The sequence below is a fragment of the Gadus chalcogrammus genome, chromosome 18 (genome assembly GCF_026213295.1).
Source record: "Gadus chalcogrammus isolate NIFS_2021 chromosome 18, NIFS_Gcha_1.0, whole genome shotgun sequence".
Lineage (NCBI taxonomy): Eukaryota > Metazoa > Chordata > Actinopteri > Gadiformes > Gadidae > Gadus > Gadus chalcogrammus.
This window is the reverse complement of record NC_079429.1, coordinates 4,136,566-4,164,010: the sequence shown is the minus strand read 5'-3', so window position 1 is coordinate 4,164,010 and position 27,445 is coordinate 4,136,566. Positions and strand designations below refer to the sequence as shown.

The 27,445-nt window shown below is 50.7% G+C and overlaps 1 protein-coding gene across 2 annotated transcripts; it reads left to right on the top strand.

Moving 5' to 3' along the window:
• mrtfab (myocardin related transcription factor Ab) lies at nt 1-26,766 on the top strand. Of its 2 annotated transcripts, XM_056576776.1 has the most exons (18): nt 1-852; nt 7,488-7,553; nt 12,839-12,894; nt 13,103-13,178; nt 14,383-14,535; nt 16,244-16,404; nt 16,546-16,683; nt 17,024-17,086; nt 17,529-17,713; nt 18,483-18,654; nt 19,219-19,587; nt 20,082-21,254; nt 21,905-22,117; nt 22,971-23,087; nt 23,341-23,481; nt 23,904-23,996; nt 24,441-24,501; nt 24,800-26,766. In XM_056576776.1, the coding sequence occupies exons 1-18, from the start codon at nt 714-716 to the stop codon at nt 25,360-25,362; spliced, it is 3,939 nt and encodes a 1,312-aa protein (XP_056432751.1). In that variant the 5' UTR covers nt 1-713; the 3' UTR covers nt 25,363-26,766. The 2 variants fall into 2 exon arrangements, with proteins under 2 accessions (XP_056432751.1, XP_056432752.1); XM_056576777.1 differs by lacking the exon at nt 23,904-23,996.
• Nucleotides 26,767-27,445: the final 679 nt, after the last annotated feature.

Below are 27,445 nucleotides of genomic sequence, written 5' to 3'. Positions count from 1 at the left end.
TCTCCGTCTGTGTGTGCCAGGCTCCCCGCTCGCTCACAGCGCCTGTCCTCTCCGCCTCCTCCTCTCCTTCCTCCTCGTCGCTGCCCTCCTTTTCCCCCCGGTCCTCCTCCCATTCCTCCTCGCTCTCGCCCGTCTTTTCCGTGCAGTTTGGTTTTTCTCCACCCTGCGGATTTCTTCCGTCTCCCCCGGGAGGACAGCGAAGGCGGTGAAGCGCTGTCGTGACTTGTCCGCCACTGCAAGAGAAGGAGGGAATAGGGCAGTCGAGAGAGAGAGAGAAGAGAGAGAGAGACTGAGACAGAGAGAGACCGAACGAGAGAAAGAGGGAGACAGACCGAGAGAGAGAGAGAGAGAGAGAGAGAGACAGACGGAGGGAGGGAGAGACAGACGGAGAGAGGGCGATCGATCAGCGAGGACGGATAGCTTGCCGTGCTTGCCGTGCAGGGCAGGAACCGGCTCTGCTTTCTGCTGTAGTCTGGGACCGAGGAAACCAGTCCTCTGGTGAGACCGCATCAACCGGTCTACTGCCGGGAAACAGACTGGGTAGCTCGCCGGGATAACTGCTCAGCTTTTCACCCAGGGGACCCTTCCCGCTCTCATCCGAGCCTCCTACTTGAACTTTTTTTTTTTTTTAAACGTCGGGAGTATCTTTGTTCGGGGATCGGTGCGGTGGGAAAGTTCGATGCCTTCCTGACATTATTGATCTCCGCCGGGATATGATCATGCTGGACACCAACCACTGCCTCTCCTTTGAGCCAGCCTCCCCAATGGGCTCTCCTCCAATCGGGGAGGACCTGGAGAAGGCAGACTTGAGGACAGACCTGGACAGGGATGTCTATCACAGCCTCAAGGAAGGTGGGGACTCTCTAGTCAACTGCACGCGCTCAGTACAGCTACAGGAAATGTGATCTGGTTTGTTGGTGTGTGTTTGTGTGTGCCCCTGAGCTACAAATTCATATCCCTACTTTACCAGTTTGTATTAATAGCTTAGGAAACGTCATTCAATATTAGCGATGTGTTTTATTGGCTTGTGTGCGCGGCTCATCTCTGAAGGGATCTCGATTGTCCACGTGAAACCCCACTTCAAACCCAATAGACATCAAACGGAAGGGCTCGGGTGACTGTAGATTACTGTCCTCTTCCATGATTGTCTGACTCTACAATATCAAATATAGCCTGTGACATCTAGAAATAAGTTTAGATTTTAGTTTGCAATGTTGGCGCTTTTTGAAATGTGTCGTCTTTCTGAAATAGAATGAACTAAGAATACTACTTAGGATTGTGTGGCTTCTCATCCTAGCTATGTCTGTTGTCTACGGAGAATGGGTTAGCCTAGTGATTGTTAGTGCTTGGCTCTTGGGTCTAAGAACATCCTTACTGTACCGACAGCGATATGTTGTTGTTTCTCTTCCTTCTAACAAATCTACTTATCGTAAGTCGCTTTGGATAAGAGCGTCTGCTAAATCTAAATTAATTGAACTGGCCGTACTCCTTGTTCCCCGGTCGGCGCTGCTCAGGCTGAACCAGTGCGTGGTCAGAGGACCTGCTGCTGTAGGGGCTATGGCTGCTTTGGGAGAGGCCCCCGCTGCCGCATGACTTGCATTCGGTTCCAGGACGGATCGTGTTGAGGAGTCTGTTGTGCTGCTCTGCTCTGCACGAGCAAAGCAGATGTCAACCTGACAGAGTGGCCTAAGTTAGGCCAACACAGGAATCCATCTCGGAAGCATTACATTGCACTTAACTGTCAACAATTCTAAAAGAAAAGAAGAATACAAGTAAGATGTTGCCTAAACATTACGTTTATTTAGCATGCAACAGTGGATTGAGATCCATATCTTTAAGGGGCAGATTGGAGGGGGGGGGGTGAGGAGGCCCACAGGTTACACACAGCAGACCTCTTTCTGCTGGGGCTGAAACTCTCCACCACTATGCTAGCCTATCATCCAACCGGCCTATCCTGCAGTTCTTAATACATGCTTTAAAGTGGTGGAAACACTTCGATAGGACCCACTGACCTTTTGTCTGATAGGACGACCATTAGTTTAAAACGCATGAAGCCTATTCAGTCCCCTCGACATAATGGGAGCTCTACCACTGGTGGTTTGTTCTCTACCTCTGTACCAAGGGGTGGGGTTGTATTAGGGGGCATGCACTGCATCCTTTCTTTCAGCGAAAGCTAAGCCACGTACTGCCAAACCCCAAACCTGTTTTCCTGCTCGGATAAGTTCAGTGCTGGATATCCCACAACAACATGATCCAATGACCCACATTCCTTGACTATTCAATACAGGATCCTTGTTTTGAAGACGTTTTCCTGATAAACAAAGTCATACAATAGGCCCTCTCTCATGTGTTCGTTCAGTCAAGGCCCGCTTGCTTCCCAGCCTTGAAAGATTACACAATCTTGTCACATGTCATGCAACCAATGAAACGCTTCCTTCAAGAAACCGACGATACCAGTTCAAACGGTATTACAACATAACAAACTAATAACAGATGACGTGCTCCCATTTAATATTTTATACCGACATCAATATACTTCCTCTATCTAGACACACTACACGGAATACTGATCACACAAGGAATCGGTATTCCTCGTAGGTTGTCTACGCCTCGTGGCACTCACGTTGGGTGCACGCCAACACACCAGCGACCCGAACGCTGAACGTGCTCGCCCGGCCCCGGTCCCTCCTCACTCAGCATCGTGTGAACCGTCTCTCCCCTTTGTCTGTCGCTCTCCTGGCCGCTGCCCAGCCCACGCCCCGCTCCAAACGCTCTGAACGATGTGATCATGCAAGTGGTTATTAAACAGGCCTTTTAGAAATAGGATTGTTTCCAGAGTCCCTGCCAAAGCAGGCTTCTGAAAGTGTGCCGAGCTGAAGCGCCAACGTGGGTTTGTGTCGAATTACGTCCTGTGTCCACCTCCTGTTGAAAGGTTGCCTGCAGGTGGATGACACTCTTGTTTGCGTTTTTACGCTGTGTCGGGGTACGACGCAACCCGGCTTTTTTTGTATGTTTGTGTGTGCGTGGTTTGTGTTCAAGCTAGCAAGGATGTGAAGCTGGAAGGCTAGTGTGTGCAGGCGCGTGCTGCTGTGTGTAGCTTAGCGGCGTGTAGCTTAGCAGCACCTGCACTGTGACATGTTTAATGGAAGCTAGCGTCACGCACGCAGGATGGGATTAACCTAGTTGGCCTACCGGGGCTCTACCTTCTAGCTCTCTCCCTCTCTCTGAAGGACATGCTATCCCGTAGATAAAGGGTTACAAAAAGGAAAAACGCTTTCATTTACTCACACTTCTACCAGATAATACCACTAATCCAACCGATCAACTTTGTATGTGGTGAGTGGATCTCCCCTGTTGTCTCTTGCTCGCATGTGTACGGGAATGCACCAGTTTAGGCGGTGGCCTAGTGTCCCAGTTACACAGCCAGCCCGCTCCACATTAGCCCAACCTGGTTCCCACCCAGAGGGCCCTAAAAGGGGCCGCGGTAATGATGCAGGTTCCTCAGTAGCTCCTCGACTAAGGCCCAATCCCATTTCTACCCCTTACCCCTCCACCCTTTTTTTGAAGGGGGAAGGGGAAGGGGTGAGGGGAAGGGGTAAGGGGTAGAAATGGGATTGGCCCTTAGGCCCAATCCCATTTCTTACCCCTTCCCCTTCAAAACAAGGGGGACGGGGAAGGGGAAGGGGTAAGGGGTAGAAATGAAATTGGGCCCAAGTCTCCTAACAGAGTGTGGGGGTTTCATACATCTGAACAACAACACGGCTCATCCAATACTCTGAAGCTACATCAACGCTCCCATTTTTTTTTTTATAGAACGTCGTAAAATGGACCCTCTATTGACATGTTGAGCATGCAGATCTACGATGGACAGTGCAGCCCCTGCAGTCCTCTGGGCAGCCAGGTGTGGCTGTTCAACAACCTGGGGTTTAAGATGGGGCATTGGTCATTTATAAGGTCTCTGCACATGTCCATACTAGGTAAGTGGACTTGTGATTCTGCACATGTCCATAAGTACAGGAACAAGTGATTCTGCGCCATGTGATTCTACCTGTCCATAAGTACATGCAAACGTGCACATTTGACTTCACACTTTAACCAACGACTGTCTCCGACACCTCACCCCCTCTTCACAAGCTGAGCAGTGTTTTCACACCACCATCAAACCAGCAGTGGGAGACGCAGCGTGTTTCCAGCCGCGTCTAGGTTCACTCTGAGTCATCATCCGAGTGACAGGGCCTAGACCCAACGCATGAAAGGGTCCATACGTCTCGCATGGTGTTCTCCCTCGATCGGTAGAGTGAGGTAGAGTTAAGAGGGTTTGGATGAAGGGTCTCCCTGGTCGCTGTGTAGCCCGTAGATCGCGCTTCCTCTCTCACTTCCTGCCTCTTAGCTGTGGTAGCGAAACACAGACGACTTGTTATGGCAGAGATAAGCTAAATGTATACCACAAGAGATAAAGAAGAACTGTGTGTGTGTGTGTGTGTGTGTGTGTGTGTGTGTGTGTGTGTGTGTGTGTGTGTGTGTGTGTGTGTGTGTGTGTGTGTGTGTGTGTGTGTGTGTGTGTGTGTGTGTGTGTGTGTGTGTGTGTGTGTGTGTAAGAGGAGCAAAGTGCAGAGTTCTGGTTCCCAGAATAACCCTCTTCCCTGGAAGACTCAAGTGGCCTGCCATCTTCTCTGGCCATAGCATGGCCCGTGTTGGTGCACGTGAATGTGCAAACACACACACACACACTCAGACACACACGTGGGTCTCCAAAGTTGTATTCCTTCCGTGGCGGCGAACTCCCAGATGTACACATCCCGCATGTTAGTGGCCGCCCCGCTGTGGTCTGTTTAGGGGTGTTTACATCCAGCCAGCGCTGAGTGTCATTTTATTTCCATTAGCAAGCCCCCCCCCCCCACGCCCTAGTCTAATCCCCCACGACGCAGGGCAGGGAAAGGTCAGTGCATCCAGAGGGAAGCCGGGGGATGAGGCAGCTCGCTGGGTTCTGGGGGCCGCTGATGACATGCAGGGGGTGGGGGGGGGGGAGGACGCACTGGTTCGCCACCACGGCCCGGTCCTGTTCTCCGTGTGAACGAGTGCTCGGAGCCTGGGGTCATCTTCATCAACCGTTTGTATTGGTTACACAAAGTCTGGTACCTCCAGTTAGACTTTATTGCCAAAGAAATAAGCATTTCAATATGACAAATCCCCCTTTTTCCCCCTCGGCCTCAATCATTTGGACCCCTTTATCACAATGTGGCAAAGTATCATGCCATCAGTCAATCGATCACAGTCACAGAGTTAGCGGGCTAGTATGGTTAGCCCTCTGCTCCTTCTGGGAACTAGCTTGCTAGGTAGGTAGCGAGCAGTGATGTCATTCTGTCAGTCCAGAGGAACAGGTGCTTGTTGGCCTTAATGTGGCCACCTCAAACCCCAGCTCAGACGCACCGGTATGCGCACGTACGCACACACACACGCACACACGCACAAGTGCACATACACACACACACACACACACACACCATGACTCCATTACACTGACAGCTGCCACATCCAAACATAACAGAAGCTCCCCAACGAGCAGCAGAACCGACCCCGTCCCGTTGGCTGACCGTGTTTTAGCGCCTTGACACCAATTAATAGACAGAATCAGACCTCTACCAGAACCAAGAGGATGGCTCCCCTACCTCACATTGGGTTTGAAAAAGTGTCTGAGGACAGGAGACACAGAACCTGTTCAGGCCATGGATCTCACCATAGACTCGCCAGTAGAAGGAATTATTAACGTACAACAACATTTTTTTGTGAATAATATGATAACAATAGGCTTTAGACATTTTTAACATTTCATTACAATACAAAAACTTTTTCGCAAATTGTAAAATGATGGTTGGGATGTTGTGGATAAATTCTGCCTAACTTAAGAAAAGATTCTGGTTCCCATAAAAGAAGTCTCGTTGAAGATGAACTACGCTGCATCCTACCTCGGCACGTAGCTGTCCACACCTGAACGATTGCCCTCCCATACTGTGAGCCAATCATTTAAGGCTGCCTCGACAGATTCCAACCCCTCCCAGTTGGGTGAGAGATGGAAGGAGAGGAGAGACTCATGGAGAGAGAGAATGAGGAGGAGGGGAGAGAGGAGGAGGGAGGCAGAGAAGAGATTCATGGAGGTAGAGATAAGGAGTGGAGAGAGGAAGAGGGAGGCCGAGACCAGACTCGTGGAGGGAGAGAATAAGGAGGGGAGATAGAAGGAGAGAAGAGTCTCATGGAGGGAGAGGAAGTTTGGGGAGGAGGGGAGAGAGGAGGGAGAAGGAGGGATACCTCCTTCCAGGGACTCCCGGGAATAGAATCCCTCACCCACTGGACAGATAATGAGCCAAATAATTATATTTCAAGTTTAAAAATAGTGAGGCAAAGCTGAAAATAAAGAGGTCATATGTTGAAGCTAATTTTCTATGCCAGATGTTAATTTAAATCCAGTAAATGTGTCTTGTGCTAATTGATAGCCAATTAGGGAGAAAGATGATCTTATCTTATATCATGGGGGGGGCAGAAAATAGATTATCTTTTTTATTTTTTTGCCCAGGCTTAGTAAACCGTCCTTATAATCACCATCAATTAGATGAATTTCCTCATTCAATCGGTGGATAAATACACAAACAAATGCAGTGCTTGGTGGTATTCGCTGCCTTGCTCAAAGGCACCCGGCACAGGGCAGATGCTCACCTGATGACTGGAGTCTAGAGCAGAGAGTCCCAGAGAGGGCAGTGAGTAATGAACCGAGTCTAACCTATGCATATGCACTGAGATATTTAGATAAAGCGCAGGTTGGTTCCCTTCTGTAGCTCCGCTGTTGTGACTGGAGTGTGTAGTTCTTCCAAGGTGGTCCCCTGTACTCTTTCCCTGAGCTGTAAATCGTCTCTGAAAGCTACTCGTCTTATGTAACACCCACTTCCTGTTTTGAAGCGGGCGTCGTTTGAGCTGCCATGTTCCGCACTCTGTCGGTGAACTGCAAAACTTTTACAGTAAGGAAAGGATGATCGATTCTACAGAATGGCTTCAGTATTTGTCATTCACTCCGGCCAACGCAAATTATATAACTGATCATTCTTAGCAATAAGCGTAACTTTATTTTAAACAGGAAGTAAAGCTGTTCTCATTCACACGCCTGTTCAGGGGAGGAAACGAGAGAACGACTTTATAAAAGGAGAAGGCGTTCATTTCCTCTTCTTTGCCCGCCTCCATGTCTGTGTTTGGGTGTGTGCTCCGAGACGAGTGTGTTACGGCAGAGATCAGCCTCCCTCGCCGCTGCTCACATGGGCCGTTGAAACGCCAGCACCCCAGGAGCGCCCCTGTTACCCGGCTGTCGGAGGGGGGACACCGCCTGCCCCGCGCTGCCACTCGGGAGGCCTTTGACTCATCCGTTGTTCCTCTGTCTCCTCCTCCTCCTCCCTCTCCTCCTCCTCCTCCTCCTCCACCCTGCTCCCTCTGTATCCATGCAGCCCTCCAGCTTAAACTTCAGCAGAGACGAACCCGAGAGGAACTGGTCAGCCAAGGGATCATGCCACGTAAGTCCACACACCCTCACCTCACCGCCCCACACCTAGCGCCACAGCGCCCCTTCCTAGCCTCCCCTAGCTTCACCGCGCTCTACCTAGCCTCAACTAGCATCACCTAGCCTCACCTACCCACTTCAGTGCGCCGAGCGCTAGGATGTTAGCGTTTAGAGACGCTTGATGTCATCTACTCTGCGGTTGCATGATGACGGTAGTTTTTTTACCCTTATTTTGTTGCAACATGCACATACAACTCTGGAAAATAAGTTGTCTTCAAACGTTACTTGACAAACGGTCTGCTGCAGCCGGTTTGATGCAAGCTTGTTGGGTGTGTGTGTGTGTGTGTGTGTCCGTGTGTGTGGGGCATGGTGATGTTGTTGCACAGCATCCACCTCTTGTCCTTATCTCATCACCACTTCCCCTAATGCCACTGGTCAGTTGGTGGTGGTGAAAGCACGCTGGATCGTTACCAAACGCTCTGTGGAGCCACTCTCCTCTAGCTGGGCCGCATGCCAACACAAATCTGTTGCGGGAGTATTGTGCAGCACTTCTGGATACTTTAATGTAATGACAAAGCTTGAATGCACTTAATGTACGCATATATTGTATGTTGTACGTTCTTGCACTTAAAATAGTACTTAGCATCGTGTAGCACCTGATCCGAGCTGCCTTCGTTGTATATGGTGAATCGGTTAATGTAGCGATTGTCAGTGCACTTGGTTCTATGAACATCCTTACTGTAGAGACAGCGATAAATTGCCTTTTCTCGTTCTTCTGACAAATATTTATTATCCAAAGCGACTTATTGTAAGTCGCTTTGGATAAAAGTGTCTGCTAAATTCCCTGAATGTAAATGTTATTTTAAAAATCCATTAACAAGTACAGAGAACAAACTAAACGTGGTCTTTCTGAAAGCTCCATTCATTGGTACCGCTCTGTTCATTGTTGACGTCAGACCTAGCGTCGGAGCATCCTGTGTGGTCGCTAGTGGGAGTCACCTGATGCAGCGTATTACCCAGCTAGTGGAGCTGCAGTCCTGACTGTATTTACATTAACTATGTACAGGTCTTACTTAACCCTGTGCAGCCTGCTGGGCGAGCATGGCCTTTACATGGAGCCCACATGCAATCGAAGATAGTGTGACCGGTCTCAGAACCGCTGTCATGTTGTGTGGGTGTGTCCGCACGCTGCCTTACTGTGTGTTATCATCGCACCATTCAGCTTCCTCTTCTTCTGTCCGCACTTCCTGTTTCACGGTTCCGCTCTGTTTAAACAGAAGACTTCGATGTGTTCCTTGTATTTATAGTTTGAAGACGGGTCTGGGTTCTTGGGCTTCCTCGCCTCGGGTATTTCTTCTGGTTCTTTGTCTGATTTGAACTCCGAGGAGAACGAGGAAGTGGCACCGTTTCTCCTTTTTTCAATAAGGAAGAAATACCAAACTGAATCAGTTCAGTGAGTTGGAAGATATTAAGAGCATAACAATCCTGCCTGATCCAATCCCCACCCGGTGTGACCCTATTCCTGCCTACGGCACTTGTTGAAAATATTCCTGGCCTTCGGTCTGCCTCCATGACAGGTGGCCAAAGCAAACAACCTAGCAACCAGCCCAATGTTATCAACCAATGGCTGCCCTGATCGCGTCCCACCCATTTAAAATAAACTTGATCCCCATGACCACATGGTCCTGGGTCAGACACAAAGGGAAACACATAACTGATTGCACTAACCCCGCTAACAACAGAGGCTTCTTGGCTTCTGATTGGCCAGTGCATCAAGGTAGTGTTGCCATCGGGATCGCTTCAACACCATCGTCCTGCATCTCAGTCCTGCACTTTACTTCTGCTCATGTGCTGTTGTGGGTACAGATGTCCCAGCAGACGGGCTCTGGTGTAGTGCTGGTTGTTGTTTCTGTAATGGAATGTGCTGTTAAACTAATCCATGCTGAAGCCCAAACTGAGACCAGCTTGTGTTGTGTTTGTGTTGGGGAAAGCAAAACGCACAGGAACACAGGGGGACCGAACTCTATGCAGTTCATGGATTTGAACGCCCAGTAATGGATGTAGTGGGAAGAGGTCTTACTGGTAAGATAATGGGATATCATTATCGCCCTAATGAGGATGATCCACAATGTGCAGCCACGTCTCTCTTTGGCTTTGTTGCTCAAAGTACAGCAGGCGTGTGTGATGCCTCAGTGAGGGTTCTCAGAAACACTCAGAGAGGTAACGTGTGTGTGTGTAGGAGACAGCCAGCATTATGACCAGGAAGTGGAGCTGGTCTACGATCATATAACAACAACAACAACAATGGGGCAGGAAGGACCAGTGTAGAGGCCAGGGTTTGGCCTCCCCGCTGACTGGTTGCGGGTTCCACCCCGCTGCCTGGCCCCGAGGCATCCAGGGGCCAGGTGCCCCAGCAGCTGCCTGCTCCTTAAGGGCATGCATCGGGTTCCTATGGAGGTCGCTCTGGATAAGAAAAGAACTGTAGGAAGGAGAGGTTGATGATTATGTGGACGTCCAGGGAGAGCCGGAGGAGGACTGAGAGCTGTGCGGTGGGACGAACCCGGTGACTCCACCGCGGCTCGTGGGAGAAGAGGATGAGGAGGCAGAAAATGATCGGAGCAATTTAAGCCTGGCGGTCTGCTCTCCTCTCTCTCTCTCCCCTCTGTGTCGACCTCGCACTGCCTCTCTCTCTCCTCTCTGTGTCTACCTCGCACGGCCTCTCTCTCTCCCCTCTGTGTCTACCTCGCACGGCCTCTCTCTCTCCCCTCTGTGTCTGCCTCACACGGCCACACACCGCCCCTCCCTGTTCCCACAGCGACGGTCGTATACCTTAAGCCCGATAACCTTCTCAGACAATCCTCTCTGCGGCTAACGGCTAACGCTCACCTTTAGCTCGGCGGCTAGCGTTAGCCTCTAAGAGTTCAGGGTTTAGCCCGAACACGAAGGTGGAACAGGATTAGCATGTTGGAGGCTTAAGTGCAGCGCGGAGGATGTGGGTTAGGTTACATCACGGCGTGGTTCAGCCGCGGGGGCTCATCGTGATAGGGACGGTCGAATAGATTCACCCCGTGTAACCGAAGCCACTGGGATTGGATGTTAAAACCTGTGACCCCAAATCCGTACGACGTGTACCTTATTCTACACTCACCGTTGCCAGAGCCCTCCCCTAGAGTCCTGCATCCCCGGCCTGTCATGAGGAGCCATGAGGAACCATGAGGTTCAGCTTACACAGAGCTCTGCTCCAGGTTCATTCATGAAGGCTCGGAGAGTTCGTTGTTTCACTTCAACTTTCTGAAAAAAAACAGACGCTTTGTTTTTCCAGTTAAAGTAATCTGCCTGATACGCTTATCCATGATAGAGGCGTATTATACTAAAGCTGTAAAGATAAGGGTTGCTGGGTTGAATACCGCCCGCCATGAATGGAGCCCATTGTGTTTTATTGATGGCAATACTCATATTTGTATTTCGCCGTTGTGATGTCATGGGAGCGTACCTCACCTGGTACTTTGACACAGAAACACACACGCGCACACACACCTTGCGCTGTAATGTGGATAACAGCCCTGCCGGGATTTGGTCCACTCTTGCCAAATCAGAATATCCCTGTGTTACATCATAGTAACGGTCGCGGCACCGCCCATCACTTGCAGACAATAACATGGGTGCGGGGTGGCGGTCCGTCTGTCTGTCTGTTTAGTACCTGTGTAGAGTGTTCAGAGGCCGATTGGCTGCCGTGCAACACCCAAGTGGGTGCTACACATTGGTTGTGGTTAGTGAGATCCCGCCTTCACTGTAAAGCGTCTGACTGTGCAGAAAAGAACTATACAAATTCAATTATTATTATTATTATTAGACATGCTATATACATTAATGTAGGGATTAATGTGTTTTAATGGCTGCTCTACAAACATGGGACGGGTACATTGGGGAAGTCTGGACTAGGGATGGCGAAAATGTAAAGTATTCTTGACCGACCACCGAGCCTCATTAACCGGTTGATACCGGTTAACCGATCAGATTAAAATGTGCGATTTGAAATAACAGCCATTTCGAGCCGCGCTAGCCGCCTGCTATTTCGGAACTCTGCTTATCTCTCACCCGTTCTGCCTCCGACTCACACACACGCACACCGAGTGAGAGGCAGTGGCTCTACATGTGTTTAAAATTGAACCGCGAGGCATGCTTACTGCAAGTTGACCATGTGTAGAGCGCGGGCTCGAACGGCCACAATGGTCTGAGATGGCGCTTTCCTCGTTGAGACCCTGCGCGGGATTCACCAGGGGCCAATCGGAAGAGGGCAGCGTCAGGAGCTCATTTGAAACATTGCCGCGGCTCATTTAAGAAAGTGACAGCTCCGAAGAGACGCCGCTTGTTTAGTTTGGAGGAGACGGAAAAATTGAGAGTGAGGGATAATCTTTTTCACTTCACACAAAAAGATCTTGGAATGAGATGGCTAACTGTAGTCTTATAGCGTTTAGTCTATTGTCCATAATAATTTAAAGATCATATTCTCCGCCGCTCACATGCGAGAATAATTCAGACTTGAGGGGAAATTAAACAGTGGACTAGAGACGCGGTGTCTGTTCGACCTCCAAGAAGTCACCTCATCTGATCACCTTTTTGTGTGAGGTGAAACCAACACACACTCCACAGTCCACACTGACCCCAATTATTTTTTTGAAACGACAAGATTGATCGGTTAATGTTGATACGGTCAACCATGCGTCAAACGGTCATCGGTTAACATCCCTAGTCTGGACACGCGCGCGCGTGCGTGCGTGCGCTCGCGCGTGCGTGCAGACTCCAGGCCTGCCACGGTGTGAGTGTCTCCCCTTCACTCTGTGCAGAGACTTCTGCTCTGATGGTTCTCATCATGGTTCAGAGTGCAGCATCACCGCATCCCAGCCCTCGGCCATAGCCCTTTCAGTTCCTCCTCCCTCCGTCTCTCTTGACCGCTCTTCTGTTGCTCTCCATCTCTCTCTCATTCTATATCTATCCGCTACCTCTCTCTTTCTATTCATCTATCTCTATCTCACTCTACCTCCCTCTTTCCTCCTCCTCGATCTTTCTCTTTCTTTCTATTTCTCTTTCAACCTCTCTTTCTCTATATGTCTGCCTCTCTTCAATCATCTCTCTTTCTAATCATCTTTCTCTACCTCACTCTACCTCCCTCTTTCCCTCTCCTCCCTCTTTCTATCTCTTTCCACCTCTCTTTGTCTTTCGATCCATCCATCGCTCTGTCTTTCCTCCTACCTCTCTCTGCCTCCTTATCTTCTCTCCCTCTCTCTCTCTCTCCAGCGCTGAAAAGCCCGGCAGCCTTCCACGAACAGAGGAGGAGTCTGGAGAGAGCCAGGGTGAGTCTCGTGTGTTTCCAAAGTAAAAGCGCAGCCGTTTCCCCAAGCCAAACGGTGTCTCTGGTGTCCTTTTCAAAGGACGACAGAGACGCCAGAGACGTCCTTTTCTGAACATGTAACCCTCACCCACCCACTTCTTCTATTCCTCCTCTTGTCGCTCCATCCCTGCCTCTTCGTTAATCGATCAATCGATCTCTCCCCTCCCCAGACGGAGGACTACCTGAAGAGGAAGATCCGCAGCCGCCCCGAGCGATCCGAGTTGGTCAGGATGCACATCCTGGAGGGTGAGCGCCACTCTGCCCCCCCATGGCGGGACGAGGAACTGCACCTTTGTAGTTTTGTCTCTAAATAAAACAAAACACTGTGGTTCATTGTGTGAACACATCAGGACGTCCCCAACTTACACACAACACATGCCCAGAGGCAAGAGCAAAACCCTTTAGATTTTAATTTGTGCGCTTAGGAAGGGGACTTTGTCCAGCATCACTTCCTTTACAGAGAGATGAGAGGGATAGATCTGAGAAGAGATGTGTAGCCTCCGGCTTTCCAGTCGGCAGCGTGACTCCGCTCTACGCACCACTCCCAGGCACTAAAGCTAATGGAAGGACTGAAGTAGCATTAGTACACAAAACCCCAAGTCATAATGGGAGCTGCATTATCCAACATCTGCCTTTGTGTCTTAATGACACCCAAGAATGCATAAGGTTTCACAGGGGCTTTTAGAAAGCCACCATGTTGAACAGGACTGACTACAGCCCTCAGAAAATTACAGAGGAAGAGATGTCTGTCAGAGGGGAACTCAGTCACAGCTTCACCAGGGGAGGGGATGCTGACACATCATGGGATCCTAACTCTCCCTTTACTCTGCTGTCCATCAACATGTTTTCACAATCACAGCCATCAAGGGGACTTTCATGCAGTGTCTGTAATAAACAAGCCATAGCAATGGGCGGGGACTCTGTGAAAACATTCCAGTCCCGACGCTAGATCATCAAAAGGATTACTACCGTATCAAAAACTATCCGTGAATCATAATTAATTCGGCCTCAAGATCAAAATCCTATTATGCAGATGGATCCTGATATCTTTAACTCATTACGTTACGTGAGGCAGGATGGTCGGGTGTTGTTAGACTCCCTGCCAAAACGTTCCCGGTTCGAAACCCCATTGTCCTATAGCAACCTTGGTTCAAAGGAGTGTCTGCTAAATTACTAAACCGTGATTAGTAAGTAAGTGTTGGTGAACGTGTCTGTCTAAATTTAGACTAACTTACGAGTAATCTTTTGGCTGTGAACGCTGTCCCGGGTGGTAGTTTTGCATTGGAACGCACCCTTGCGGATCCTGTTTCTCTGCTGCTCCTGGTTGGAGGTCTGCCCCTGCCGAACGGGTTCCCTCAGCCTTTAACCCTAATAAGATGTGACGCCCAGGGCCTGACCTCCCCCCCCCCCCCCCCCCCCCCCCCCCCCCCCCCCCCCCCCCCCCCTGCAGAGACGTCAGCGGAGCCGTCCCTGCAGGCCAAGCAGCTGCAGCTCAAGAGGGCCAGGCTGGCCGACGACCTCAACGACAAGATCTCCCACCGGCCCGGCCCCATAGAGCTGGTCCACAAGAACATCCTGCCCGTGGTGTTGGACGCCCTGCCCGGTACGACACACACACACACACACACCTGGAGGAGGGCTGTGCCTCTAGAGCAGTGTTTCCCAAACTTTTGTTCTGGGGACCGATTTTTCTTTTTTGAATTACAAACCATCGCGACCCGATTCACAGTAGGCCTTTTTGTACATAAATGAACATCCCTGAACGTTTTACTGCCAATTCCACAATTCCAATTATTGAGAACATAATACACGTATTAAATACTTTATAAATTAGACCAAATAAATGCGAGTTAATGTCACCTTGTTTTGGCTATCTCGTTATTTTAATTCCTCTCATCAGTAAAACAAACACAATGTACATCAGCCTCTCAACTAGACTCAATGTTATAAGTCAAATTATCAGAACAATAGAAACATTCAGTACTATCAAAAACATGCTTCTTGTTGAATTTGTTAAAAAAAAAGTGTAAAAAAACAACATTTATTTGGCGACCCAATTGAAATCTCCCGCGACCCACATGTGGGTCGCGGGAGATTTCAATTGGGTCGCCAAATCTTTGGGCCATCTTTTGGGAACCAGTCTTTGGGAAAGACTGCTCTAGATGACGGCCTCACCTTCTCTGGAGCAGGGCTGCACCTTATAGTCTTCTCATCCATCAGTCGACCGACCATATATGGATCAAACCCAGTCGTTGTCTAAGTTGTTAGTCAAGTAAAACAGCAGACGATTGCTCCTGATGCTGACGAGTTAAAATATGTGGTTCGTCAACCGTTATAAAGTGAGTACTTTGGGTTTTCTCGGCCGCTTGTCTGACAAAGCAACACACTTAAGAGCTGACTTTGGACTCTGGTACCTTGTGATGGGCGATCAATTCATTACAGGATTATGTTTGGATAATAAATGGATTAGTTGCAGTAAGGCTAAGGGCGTAATCAAAGTGTCCGATACACTTTGGAGACTCGACACATAGTTGAAAAGTTGTTGTACACATAGTGGTAAGGTTGTTGTACACATAGTTGTAAATTTGTTGTACACATAGTTGTAAAGTTGTAAAATTGTTGTACACTTAGTTGGAACGGCTGGCCCAAGTTAAATAGTAACTTGACAGAGTGTAGAGTAGCTCTGTGCATCAGAAAGACAAGGTTAATAGACATACATACACAAATCAACACACATCCATGCATGCGCACCCACACATGCATAAAGGCACAGTTCCTTTTCTTGACAACCGTTTCTCTTTCTTACAGTGGTCCCCATTATCATAAACAAGTCCTGGTCACTCTAGTTTCAGCCATACTTTGTCTAACTTCTGCCTTCTCTCTTCTATATTGGAACAAGAGACCAAAGGCTAAAACAATTTTCTAGTTATTCGTAATCAGAATGACTCAGACGATGTATGATTTCAAAACTTGGTGTCTGAGAATGTCAACCTACCCACGTTGCACACCACAAAACCTACCAACAGAAGGATGTGAAATGTTCTTCATTATTGGTCCCAGAGTATTAGGAAACGGGTTGTATTAACTGCATGTTCCTGAGCTTACCCAACGTCCGGCCCCCAGCATTAACACACACACTGTTCTGTTGAGACACTGCTCTGTGAACACTCACACTGTCTGCAGGTTTCTGCATGATTGAATCGGCTGGGGAGTGAGAACAGACGCAGACAATCACGCCGCATGGGTGTATTGCATTATACTGTACTTGAAGAACTTAAACTAAATCTTTTATCTCTGTCCCCGTTTAACAGATTCTCCGAAGGGTGCCGGAGGGGAGAGCTCATTGGACGAGGACAGCAGCGATGCCTTGTCCCCTGATCAGCTGACCAATCACGACTCTCCTTTGGGCTCCATTCCCCAGCTGTCCCCCTCTGACATGCTGACCCAGAACGGAGACATGTCCCCCTCCCAGGTAACCCTCACTGGACCAGTCCAGACCGGCTGGACCAGTCTGTGTGTCCAGGTTGAGAGACGACCTCACTGCTCGTCGGATCAGAATGAAAATAGGATGTGAAAAGGGTTTTTTACTAATTAGCATGGGGTTGTTTTTCAGTTCCTCTCACAGCCTCCCCCACCTCCTCCGCCCCCTCCCCCCCTGCTGACCAACGGCATTGACTCCTCCTTGTCTCAGAGGCTGACCAATGGGACGCCGGCGCCGGCTAACTCCCGCCCACTGACCAGCCAGGCCAAGGTGAGTCTTGTTGAGGAGATCCATCAATCGGTTACTCGGAACCAGCTCCACGCACGCACGCACACACGCACTCACTCACGCACGCACGCACCACACAAGCACCCTATAATAAATCTAGGCAACTGGTAGAGCAGGACATTAACCCTGCCAGGGTCATGGGTTCGACTCCCACTGGGGCCATGCTAAGAATGTGCAAATTCTCAGTATTTTAAAACATTTTGGGTACCGGAATCTGAGCTGAATAAATGGGACCTTTCCATCGCTATGTTTAGTCATGTTAACCTTGTCGTACTTCCTGACTTTCACATCCTCTTCCTTTTGTGTTTTCCTCCATTCTCAGTCCAAGAGCAGCTCAGACCGACCTCCGCAGAGATCCAAGAAAGCCAAAGACAACAAACCCAAGGTTTGTGGAACGTAAACTAACCTCTCCCCAAGAGCATAAACTAACTTCTCCCCAAGTGAATAAACTAAATTCTCCCCAAGAGCATGAACTAACTTCTCTCGAAGAGAATAAATTCACTTCTCCCCACAACCACAAACTAACTTCTCCCCACGAACACAAACTAACTTCTTCTTCCTATTTCTAGAAACCGCAACCCTAAATTGTTCTGCATGTCTGCTCAAGCACACATGCAGTATTCATATTTACATAATTTAGTTATTATTAGCACATTCACAAATTGTAAAATAAACTAAAAGGGACCAAACATCAACATTTGTGAAGGTAACGATGATTATATAAAGCGTGTTGTAAAGTAGACCCACCTAGCTAGTGTTGTCTGTCATTGGTTCACCCAATTTAAACTAGTTCCCGTTCTCCCCTCTAACCGGGTCTGTTCCGTCAGGTGAAGAAGCTCAAGTACCACCAGTACATCCCCCCCGACCAGAAGGCGGACAAGGAGCCGCCGCCCCAGCTGGACTCCTCCTACGCCAAGATCCTCCAGCAGCAGCAGCTCTTCCTCCAGCTACAGATCCTCAACCAGCAGCAGCAGCACTACAACTACCACACCATCCTGCCTGCCCCGCCCAAGTGAGTCTACAACTACCATCTAACAAACTACCATCTAACAAACTACAACTACCAACTAACAAACTACAACTACCATCTAACAAACTACAACTACCATCTAACAAACTACAACTACCATCTAACAAACTACAACTACCAACTAACAAACTACAACTACCATCTAACAAACTACAACTACCAACTAATAAACTACAACTACCAACTAACAAACTACAACTACCAACCTACAACTACCAACTAACAAACTACAACTACCATCTAACAAACTACAACTACCATCTAACAAACTACAACTACCATCTAACAAACTACAACTACCACACCATCCTGCCTGCCCCGCCCAAGTGAGTCTAAAACTACAACTACCATCTAACAAACTACAACTACCATCTAACAAACTACAACTACCATACAACAAACTACAACTATCATCTAACAAACTACAATTACCACACCATCCTGCCTGCCCAACCCAAGTGAGTCTAACAAACTACAACTTCCATCTAACAAACTACACCTACCATCTAACAAACTACAACTAACAAACTACAACTACCAACTAACGAACCGCAACTACCAACTAACAAACTACAACTACCAACTAACGAACCGCAACTACCAACTAACAAACCGCAACTACTATCTAACAAACTACCACACCATCCTCCCTGCCCAAGTCTAAAAACGACCACTGCTGTACTACCCGATCCACCCAAGTTGGAACAAATATTTTCCCTTTGTATTTAATAAATGTTCCATCTCTCCTCAGACCACCAACGGAGACGACCCCGTCAACAAAATCAGGCCCCTCCCCTTCCCGGAGTGTATCCACGACGACGACGGGGACCCCCTCCAATCAGAGCGGGCCCCACCGTCAGAGCCAAACAGCACCAGGTGGAGCCAAACCAAGCACTTTACCGGCCAACCTCGACGAGTTCAAGGCAAGCTCAGACAAAACGACAGCTCCATGCTCCCACACAGAACTACATTACCCATGCTCCCAGACAGAACTACATTACCCATGCTCCCAGACAGAACTAAATTACCCATACTCCGAAACAGAACTACATTACCCATGCTCCCAGACAAAACTACATCTCCTTGCTCCCACACAGAACTACATTTCCCTGCTCTCACACAGAACTACATTACCCATGCTCCCAGACAGAACTACATTACCCATACTCCGAAACAGAACTACATCTCCTTGCTCCCACACAGAACTACATTTCCCTGCTCCCACACAGAACTACATTTCCGACATTAAACGACCAGCGTGGCACAAATACAAAGACAATACATCTCACTCCGGGCGTAGCCTTTTTTGTTTTTTCGAGTCGTAGGTCAACCTCGCTGAACTCTGTACTCTAAGAATCCCGAGTGGGACCGACCAAAAGGGGGCGTGCCTCCGTGAAATGCCGCAGGAAAGCTGGGAGATTACCACTCGTGTGGATGGTGTGCGATGTATCTGGAACACACCATTAACACTGAGTTTGTCACCGCAGGTCGCCGAGTTGAAACAGGAGCTGAAGCTCCGGGGTCTGACCGTGTCCGGCACGAAGATCGACCTCATCGAACGCCTCCGAAACTACCAGGAGCAGAACGGGGGCGGAGCCCTGAAGAACGGCCAATCGCAGGCCGCGCAACCACTCGCCCACAACGCCACGCCCGCTCCCAACGCACTCCACCAATCAGGAGAGGGCCTGACCAGGGTGCCGTCGTTCTCATTGGCCCAGGGGCCCGTGCCGGGGCGGGTCATGCGCTTCGGCAGCACCAGCTCCAGCCCCCCCGTGTCGCCCACGCCGTCGGAGCGCTCGCTGGCCGGGATGAGCCCCGACGAGACCAGCTGCAGCGGCGACGCCTTCGGGGAGATGGTGAGGGCAGCCGGGGTCATAGTGGGAGTGATGGGGGGGCCGGGGGGGGGTCATGGTTGTGGCGGAGGGGTCGGTGGAGGTAGTGATAGTGGGAGCGGAGGTGGTAGTGGTGGAGGAGAAGGTCGGGATGGAGATGGTGGTGAAGATGGAGGTGGTGGTGGGATCGGGTTGATGGTGGTAGGGGAGGTACTGGAGGTGGTGGTGGTGGAGGTGGTTAAGGGAGCGGACCACCATCGTTAAAACCACGATAACCTGGAAGGAGGGCAGGTTGGGTTGTTGCTTCTGGGTTCAGATCCCCCCCAGTGTCCCCTGCTCTACCTCCTAGTTTAAATCCCCTACCTGCTCCTTAAGCAGATATATCAGCAAGTTTGCTTTAAGCGATTTATAGATACAATCCTACCTTATGACTAAAGTTAACCATGTAACGCTCCGTCATGTCTCAGCCAATGGTTGTTAAAGTACCCCCCTCCCCCCCCCACTGTGCCCCCTCACAGGTCAGCTCCCCCCTCACCCAGCTCACCCTGCAGCACTCCCCCCAGAACCCCTCGGGTGCCTCCCCCCTCTCCCAGGTGAAGGAGGAGCACCACAGCCCCTGCAGCCTGTCCCGGCCCTCGCCCGGCCGCGGCGCCACCCCGACGCCAGAGCCCCAGGACGCCGCCGGCTCCCGGGACAAGGACCAGATGCTGCAGGAGAAGGACAAGCAGATCGAGGAGCTCACCCGCATGCTGAAGCAGAAGCAGCGGCTGGTGGAGACGCTGCGCTCGCAGCTGGAGCACAAGGCCCCGGCGCCCGCCGCCGCCGCCCCGGCCGAGGCCAAGCCCCAGACTCTGTTCAAGGCCTCTGTGCTGCAGCCGCCCACGCTGCCCAACGGCATGCTGGTCCGGATCAAGAAGGAGGTCAAGGAGGCGGAGCACCACCACCATCAGCACCGCCAGGAGGACGAGGACGAGGAGGCCATGGAGGGGGTGACGGAGGAGGCCCAGGCCCGGCGGGGGGGTCAGCCCACCCAGTGCTCCCAGGAGACGCTCCTGAAGCTGCAGCAGATCCGCAGGATTCAGGTGCAGCAGGCGGAGCAGCAGCAGCTGCTCAAGCAGCAGCTCCTGAAGCAGCAGCAGCAGCAGGCAGTAAAGCAGCAGCAGCAGGTGGTTCAGCAGCAGCAGGCGGTAAAGCAGCAGCAGCAGCAGCAGACGGTAAAGCAGCAGCAGGCGGTTCAGCAGCAGCAGCAGCAGGCGGTCCAGCAGAAGGCTGCCGAGGCCAAGCAGCCGCCAGCCCCCCGGCCCGCGGGCCAGAAGACGGCGGGCGGTCAGCAGCTCCTGCTGCAGCAGCAGCAGATCCAGCAGCTCATCATCCAGCAGACGCAGCAGAAGCACCTGCAGGCGCAGCAGAGGCTACTCGCCCAGCAGAAGCTCAGCGCTCAGGCCAAGCAGAGCAAGCCGGCGCACCACAGCCCCACCAAGGCCCCGGTCCAGGCCCAGGCCCCGGTCCAGGCCCAGGCCCCGGCCCAGGCCCAGGCCCGGCTCCAGGCCCAGGCCCAGGCCGGGCCGCAGAAGACCCCGCTGCAGCTCCGGCAGGTGGAGGTGCAGGTGCAGAAGCCCCCCGGGGCTCTGGTGCAGCTGAAGAGACCGCCGCGTGCCCCGCAGCCGTCCACGGCCCCCCCGGCTCGACAGGTACGTGGGGTTCAGCCTGACGGCCTCTTAACACAGCGGGGGGCCCTCATCAGTGGGTCCCCACCGGGGGGGGGCCTGGGGTGCAGATGTAGACGATTGTGCGTCGTCACATGAAAGAGCAAACGTCTGACGGTCTCATGAAGGTCCTGTTTATGAACGCCCTGCGCGAGGGAACCACAGCCTACCTCTAGTAATCCTTAAAGTAATGTGTGTGGAATTACAAAAACTAAGGTCAGGTCCCTCAAAACACCTCGTACGGCAAACTGAGCATCTCTCGGTCCATCCTGCCGCCTCGCCTCGACAGGACCGCTGTATAGGGGGCGCTAGTGGCTCAGGAGGTAGAGCGGGTTGGCTGGTAACCGGGAGGTTGCTACTTCGATCCCCGGCACCTCACCCTGACTGCTCCCGACGAGCCGGCTGTCGCCCTGCGTGGTTGACTCCGCCGTCTGAGTTTCCATGTCTGAGTTTGTGTATCAATGGTTGTGTGACGCTTGGATAAAAGCGTCTGCTGAATGCCATAAATGTAAATGTATAGATGTGGACTCCATCCATCCATCCATCCATCCATCCACATGGATGGATGGACGTGTTGGGTAGAGGGAGGTCTTCAGCGTGGGGGAGGACGGAGCTCACCCTGTCGGTCTCTCCAGGTGGGCCCGGTCTTCATCAACCAGCTGAACAGCTCCCAGATGCCCACCCAGACCATCTCCCTGGACCTGCTCAAGGCCAACGGCACGCCCACGCTGGTCACCGACGGCAACGGAAACCACTACCTGGTGGCACTGACCAGTAACACCAGTAACACCACGGACACTCAGAGCAAAGTGTCCCCGGGGAAAAGCAACGGGCGCATCATGCTTCAGGTACGTTACGATACGTTACACAACGTTACACTACTAAACTACTGCACTACGTAACACTGCTGCACTACGTTACACTACCACACTCGGTACACTACTACACTACGATACCCTACGTTACACTACAATACTACTACACTACACTACGTTACACTACTAAACTACTACACTACACTACGTTACACTACTATACTACTACACTACTATACTACTACACTACACTACTATACTACCACACTACGTTACACTACTATACTACGTTACACTACTAAACTACACTAAGAAACACCCCTCTATTCATCCCAGTTGTACTCATTTCCAGTTTGATTTTGGTTCTTTTCCAGTTTGATTCTAGTTCTTCTCCAGTTCTATTTCAGTTCAGTCATAGTTAAATTGAGTCGGAATTGTTAATGTTATCGTTCATTTCGAGTTCTGTCTTTTAGTTCAAGGGCAGTTACACCGTCCGTCGACAGGTCTCGTTGACTTTGCACGGGGCGCTATGGGAGCGAAATGCATTGTGGGTCGGTCCGTTCTGTCGGCTCCGTGGCCGGAGTCAAAAAGTTTAGAAACGTTCAACTTTTCAGGCAGCGACGGATCCGTCGGCCAATCAGACTGGGTTATGCAAATATACGCAAGGACACTGTCCAATGAAATCGCCTTTGTAATACAACCCGGAAAAACACAGATGCGTCAAAAAGCCCCCATCCGTATCTGGACCCATGTAGTGTGAACGAGGCGTTAGTTATCCCGTCAAATCTCCAACTCATTATTTCCATTAAACATATTGATTTAAACTCAGAGCTGCTAGGACTGATATCATCGGACTAAACTCCTCCCTCTTTCCTGTTCTTTGCAGAGACTACAGTCCACTCCAAACAAACTCCCCAGCCAAGCCATCAACCCCCCCCCTGCGGACCCCAAGTCCAGCGAGCCCCCCGTGCAGCCGGCGCCGGTGGACCCGTCCGTCAAAAAGGTACGCTCCAGAACCTGTCCAGACCGGCTTAGGTCCGCCGACTCTGAGACGAAGTGTGTGCGTGCGTGCGTGCGTGTGTGTGTGTGTGTGTGTGTGTGTGTGTGTGTGTGTGTGTGTGTGTGTGTGTGTGTGTGTGTGTGTGTGTGTGTGTGTGTGTGTGTGTGTGTGTGTGTGTGTGTGTGTGTGTGTGTGTGTGTGTGTGTGTGTGTGTGTGGATTCACTTTGACTTTGATCTATCTCGCCCGTCACTCAGGTGCCGAAGGCGGGACTTCACCTGGAGACCAATGGCGCGCCAGAACCCAGCCAGTCAGTCTCCGCCCCCCCCAGCCTGCAGCCCTTCTTCGAAGACATGGCCGACAGCGAGTGCCAAAGCACCCTCATCTCATCCTTCAAGGTAGCGTCAGCCCCCGGTCCTCCTCTTCCTCCTCATGCTCCTCCCCTTCCTGTCCTCTCTTCCCCCTCCGTCGTCATTTGATGACCTCTAGGGTCATCCCCTTCCTCCTCATCACCCTCGTCTTCATCATCCTCTGCCTACCCCCTCTTCATCTGGTGTTACTCTTCATCCTCTTCCTCATTATTCCGCAGCTCTTCATCTCTTGTTGTTTCCACCATGCCTTTCAAACTCATTGACCTCTCTCTCTTTCTCGCTCTTCTCCTTTTTTTCTCTCTCTCTCTCTCTCTCTGTCTCTCTCTCACTCTTTCTCTGTCACTCTTTTCCTCTCTCTCTCTCTCTCTCTCTCTCTCTCTCTCTCTCTCTCTCTCTCTCTCTCTCTCTCTCTCTCTCTCTCTCTCTACCTCATCGCTCCATCCTGGCAGAGCGAGGAGGCGTGTCCAACCTACGACCGCCACGCCCTCTTCACCCCTCCCTCCCCCAAACCCAAATCTCCCTTTTCCACCCAGCGCCCAAAAGTATGTCCTCCTCCTTCCTCCCCTTCCCATCACAGCGTCACTAACCTGTCCTCCTCCTCCTCCTCCTCCCCTTCACTAACCTGTCCTCCTCCTCCTCCTCCTCCTCCCCTACACTAACCGGTCCTCCTCCTCCTCCTCCTCCTCCCCCTCCCCTTCACTAACCGGTCCTCCTCAGTCACTCCTGCACCAGCGTGTGTGTTCTACTCAGTGTTTGTTTGCTGCACGACTGATTTACTGAATTATTGGGCTGAATTAGTCTTAATGTTTTTCGTTGTGTTTGATGTTTTGTTTATCTTATGTGTGTATAACTGCATGGCTGTGGGCCTGGAAGCAAAATAACTTCAAATCACTTTCGTGGTTGCTTGGTTTGCATTGAGGCGTGGTTTGATTGGAGGAGACGGGGGCGTGTCTCAGAGTGAGTTCTAATGATGTGTGGTTCTGCAGGAGAACGGCCTGAACAGCCAGCAGATGGACGACCTGTTCGACATCCTGCTGAAGAGCGGAGGTAAGAGACCTCGCTTCATCCAGTAAAGAGACAGAAGGCCTGCTTCCAGCCTGACACTAACCTCTCTCTCTCTCTCTCTCTCTGTCTCTCTGCCTCCTCCTCCCGTCTCTCCCCCCCTCCTCTCTCTCTCTCTCTCTCTCTCTCACTCTCACTCTCACTCTCACTCTCACTCTCACTCTCTCTCTCTCTCTCTCTCTCTCTCTCTCTCTCTCTTTTTTCTCTCTCTTTTTTCTCTTTCTCTCTCTCTCTCTCTCTCTCTCTCTCTCTCTCTCTCTCGCCCCCCCTCCCCCCCCTGCAGAGATCTCTGGCTTCAAGGCCAACCCGGACCCCTCCCTCGCCCACCTCCACTCCGGCCCCCACTCCCCGGCCTCCCCCCCGCCGCTCTCCCCCCTGCACCTCTCCCCCCCGTCCCCCCCGCCCCCGGGGACACCGCCCGGCCGGGTTCCCGCGGCGACGGGCGGCCGCCTCGAGGACTTCCTGGACGGCCCCTCGGGGGGCGGGGCCCTGCTGCTGGGGGCGGGGCCTCTGACGCTGATGGACGAGCTCCACAGCCAGATGCTGGGCTCGGCCGGCCTGCTGGAGCACGCCCACTCCCACTCGCCCATGGACACCTCGGACCTGGGCTACTCCGCCCACCACCCCTCGCCCAGCCTGGGCTTCGAAGACCCCACCCTGGACAGCATGGACTGGCTGGACATCTCCATGGCGGGGGGGCCGGTGGTGGGCGGGGACGACGGGGGCGTGGCCGGGAGCCGGGGGACGGGGCTCGGGCCCTTGGCTCCGCCCACTCCTCCCAGCGTGTTCTCTGCGGACTTCCTGGACAGCGCAGACCTGCAGCTCCACTGGGAGTCGTGCTTGTAGCGCACAGTGACCCTAACCCCCCCCCACACACACACACACACACACACACTGAGACACACGCAAACGCAGACAGACACGCGCACACACACACACGCGTGTGAGTTCTTGTCCTGCTTTGCGGTCACACTTTAGTGTCCAAGTGCCGTCTCCCAACACGCGTGCAGAACCACTCCCACTATACTGTCTCTACCACTGGCACACACAGACACACACACACACACACACTCACTCTCCCTTTGGGTCACATGCAGGAGGTTAGGAATTAATATTTTCCCGGTTTTCCCGGCCATTCCTGCTGAACTGAGGGACACTCTAAAAGGGAGTCGGCCATCTTGGATGTGAGGAGATCCAACAGGTCGATCCTCTGTCGGTCATTTTGGAGCCAGCTGTTGTCTCCCAAAACCTGCTGATTAATAAGAGGCCTCGTTAAACGCCACAGTGGTTTCAGTTTCACTGTGAGAGAGACGAGAGTCTGTGGTTATTCCCCACCTCACCTGAGAAGGTAGAAAAAGCAGAAGAATGAAACGCAGGCAGCAAACTGTGTGTGTGTGTGTGTGTGTGTGTTTGTCTGTGCCCCACTAACTTCGCACTTACGCTGAATTTGATTGGTAAAAAAAGATTAAGGGAGGCAGCTAAACCCTACAGCCCAATGAGGATAGGTGGCTTAGTTCGTAAGCCCCTCCCCATCCATGTGATTTATCCAATCCGCTGTACCCCTGTAGCTGTTTACAACAGTGCGACCACACACACACTCACACACATACACACACACACAGTAAATCAAGCGCTAAACACAGTGTCATGAGTTTTAAAAAAAAAAAAAAACAGTTGCTGATGAAAGTCATCGGCGACAGCCATTGGTCGAAGGCCTTGAGGTGTGTGTATAGTATTACCTGGGAGGAGTCTTCTTGGCAGACCACTATGCATTGCTGTATATGGGGTGTATATTATCTAATGTCCATAAATGAGTATTTTTCTTTTCTTTCTTGGTTGCTTTGAGTGGAGCTAGCTGGGCAAGGCCAGGTTTCAAAACAGCTTGGACTCAACTTTTGTTATTTTTTAAAAGTGTTCAAGGAAATAAATATGCAATGTAAACTTAGATTGGTGTGTTTTGTACAATTCTTTCTATTTGCAAAAATTACAAACATTACATGGCTCACATTGCATACACTATGGTGCATAATTTATTCAATTTATTATAAATATATTTTTTAACTAATGCGTTTATGTATATAATATATAGTAAACGAATCTATATAATCTGATTTAAATCTGATGTTCAGCGGCTGCCGCTAGAGGGCGCCCCCTCAACAGTTGCTTTGATGCAGAACTTGGTTAGGTATAAAAGCAACAGCTAACACGAAAAAATACTTGCGTAACTCCCCGAGAAACCTTTTAATCTTGTTCCTTTTGAAATACGATAGGTCACTCGTTGCGTATGTATATGGAAGCATATATGTAGCAAAATTCAAATGGCAATGCAATTTGCAATTCAATAAGTAATTAGGTTATGCAATTGACAATGCATTATGCAATTTCATAATGTAATTTGTAAATACGTTATTCAAAGTGTATTTTAAAATGCAAAGTGACAATGCAATCCTCAATTAAATTTGCAAAAGTTATAACAATAAAAATACAATAACATTTTGTCAAATTCTTTGAGTTCCTTTATTCAAATTGAAAAGCTATAGCGTCCCCGTGATTGCAATCCACTTCGCCACGCTCCGTGTGTTGCGATATTCAAATGACATTTCAATCCGCAAAACGGAATCCAAAACGGAATCCAAAGAGGAATCCAAAGAGGAATCCAAAAAGTCAATATGCAAAGTGGCAAACGTATCAGCCACCAGCGGGAACTACGTCACTTTCTATTGTGTCAGACTGTTTTATGTGTGGGGGGAGGGAGTTCCAGAGCCTGGGTGCTGAACAGCTGAATGACCGGGCACCCATTGTAGTGAGTCGTGATGTGGGGATACATAGTAGTCCAGCAGAGGTTGAGCGGAGGGAGCGGGAGGGAGTGTATTCTTGGAGGAGGTCGCAGAGGTAACTGGGGGCTAGGTTGTGGAGAGCTTTGTAGGTG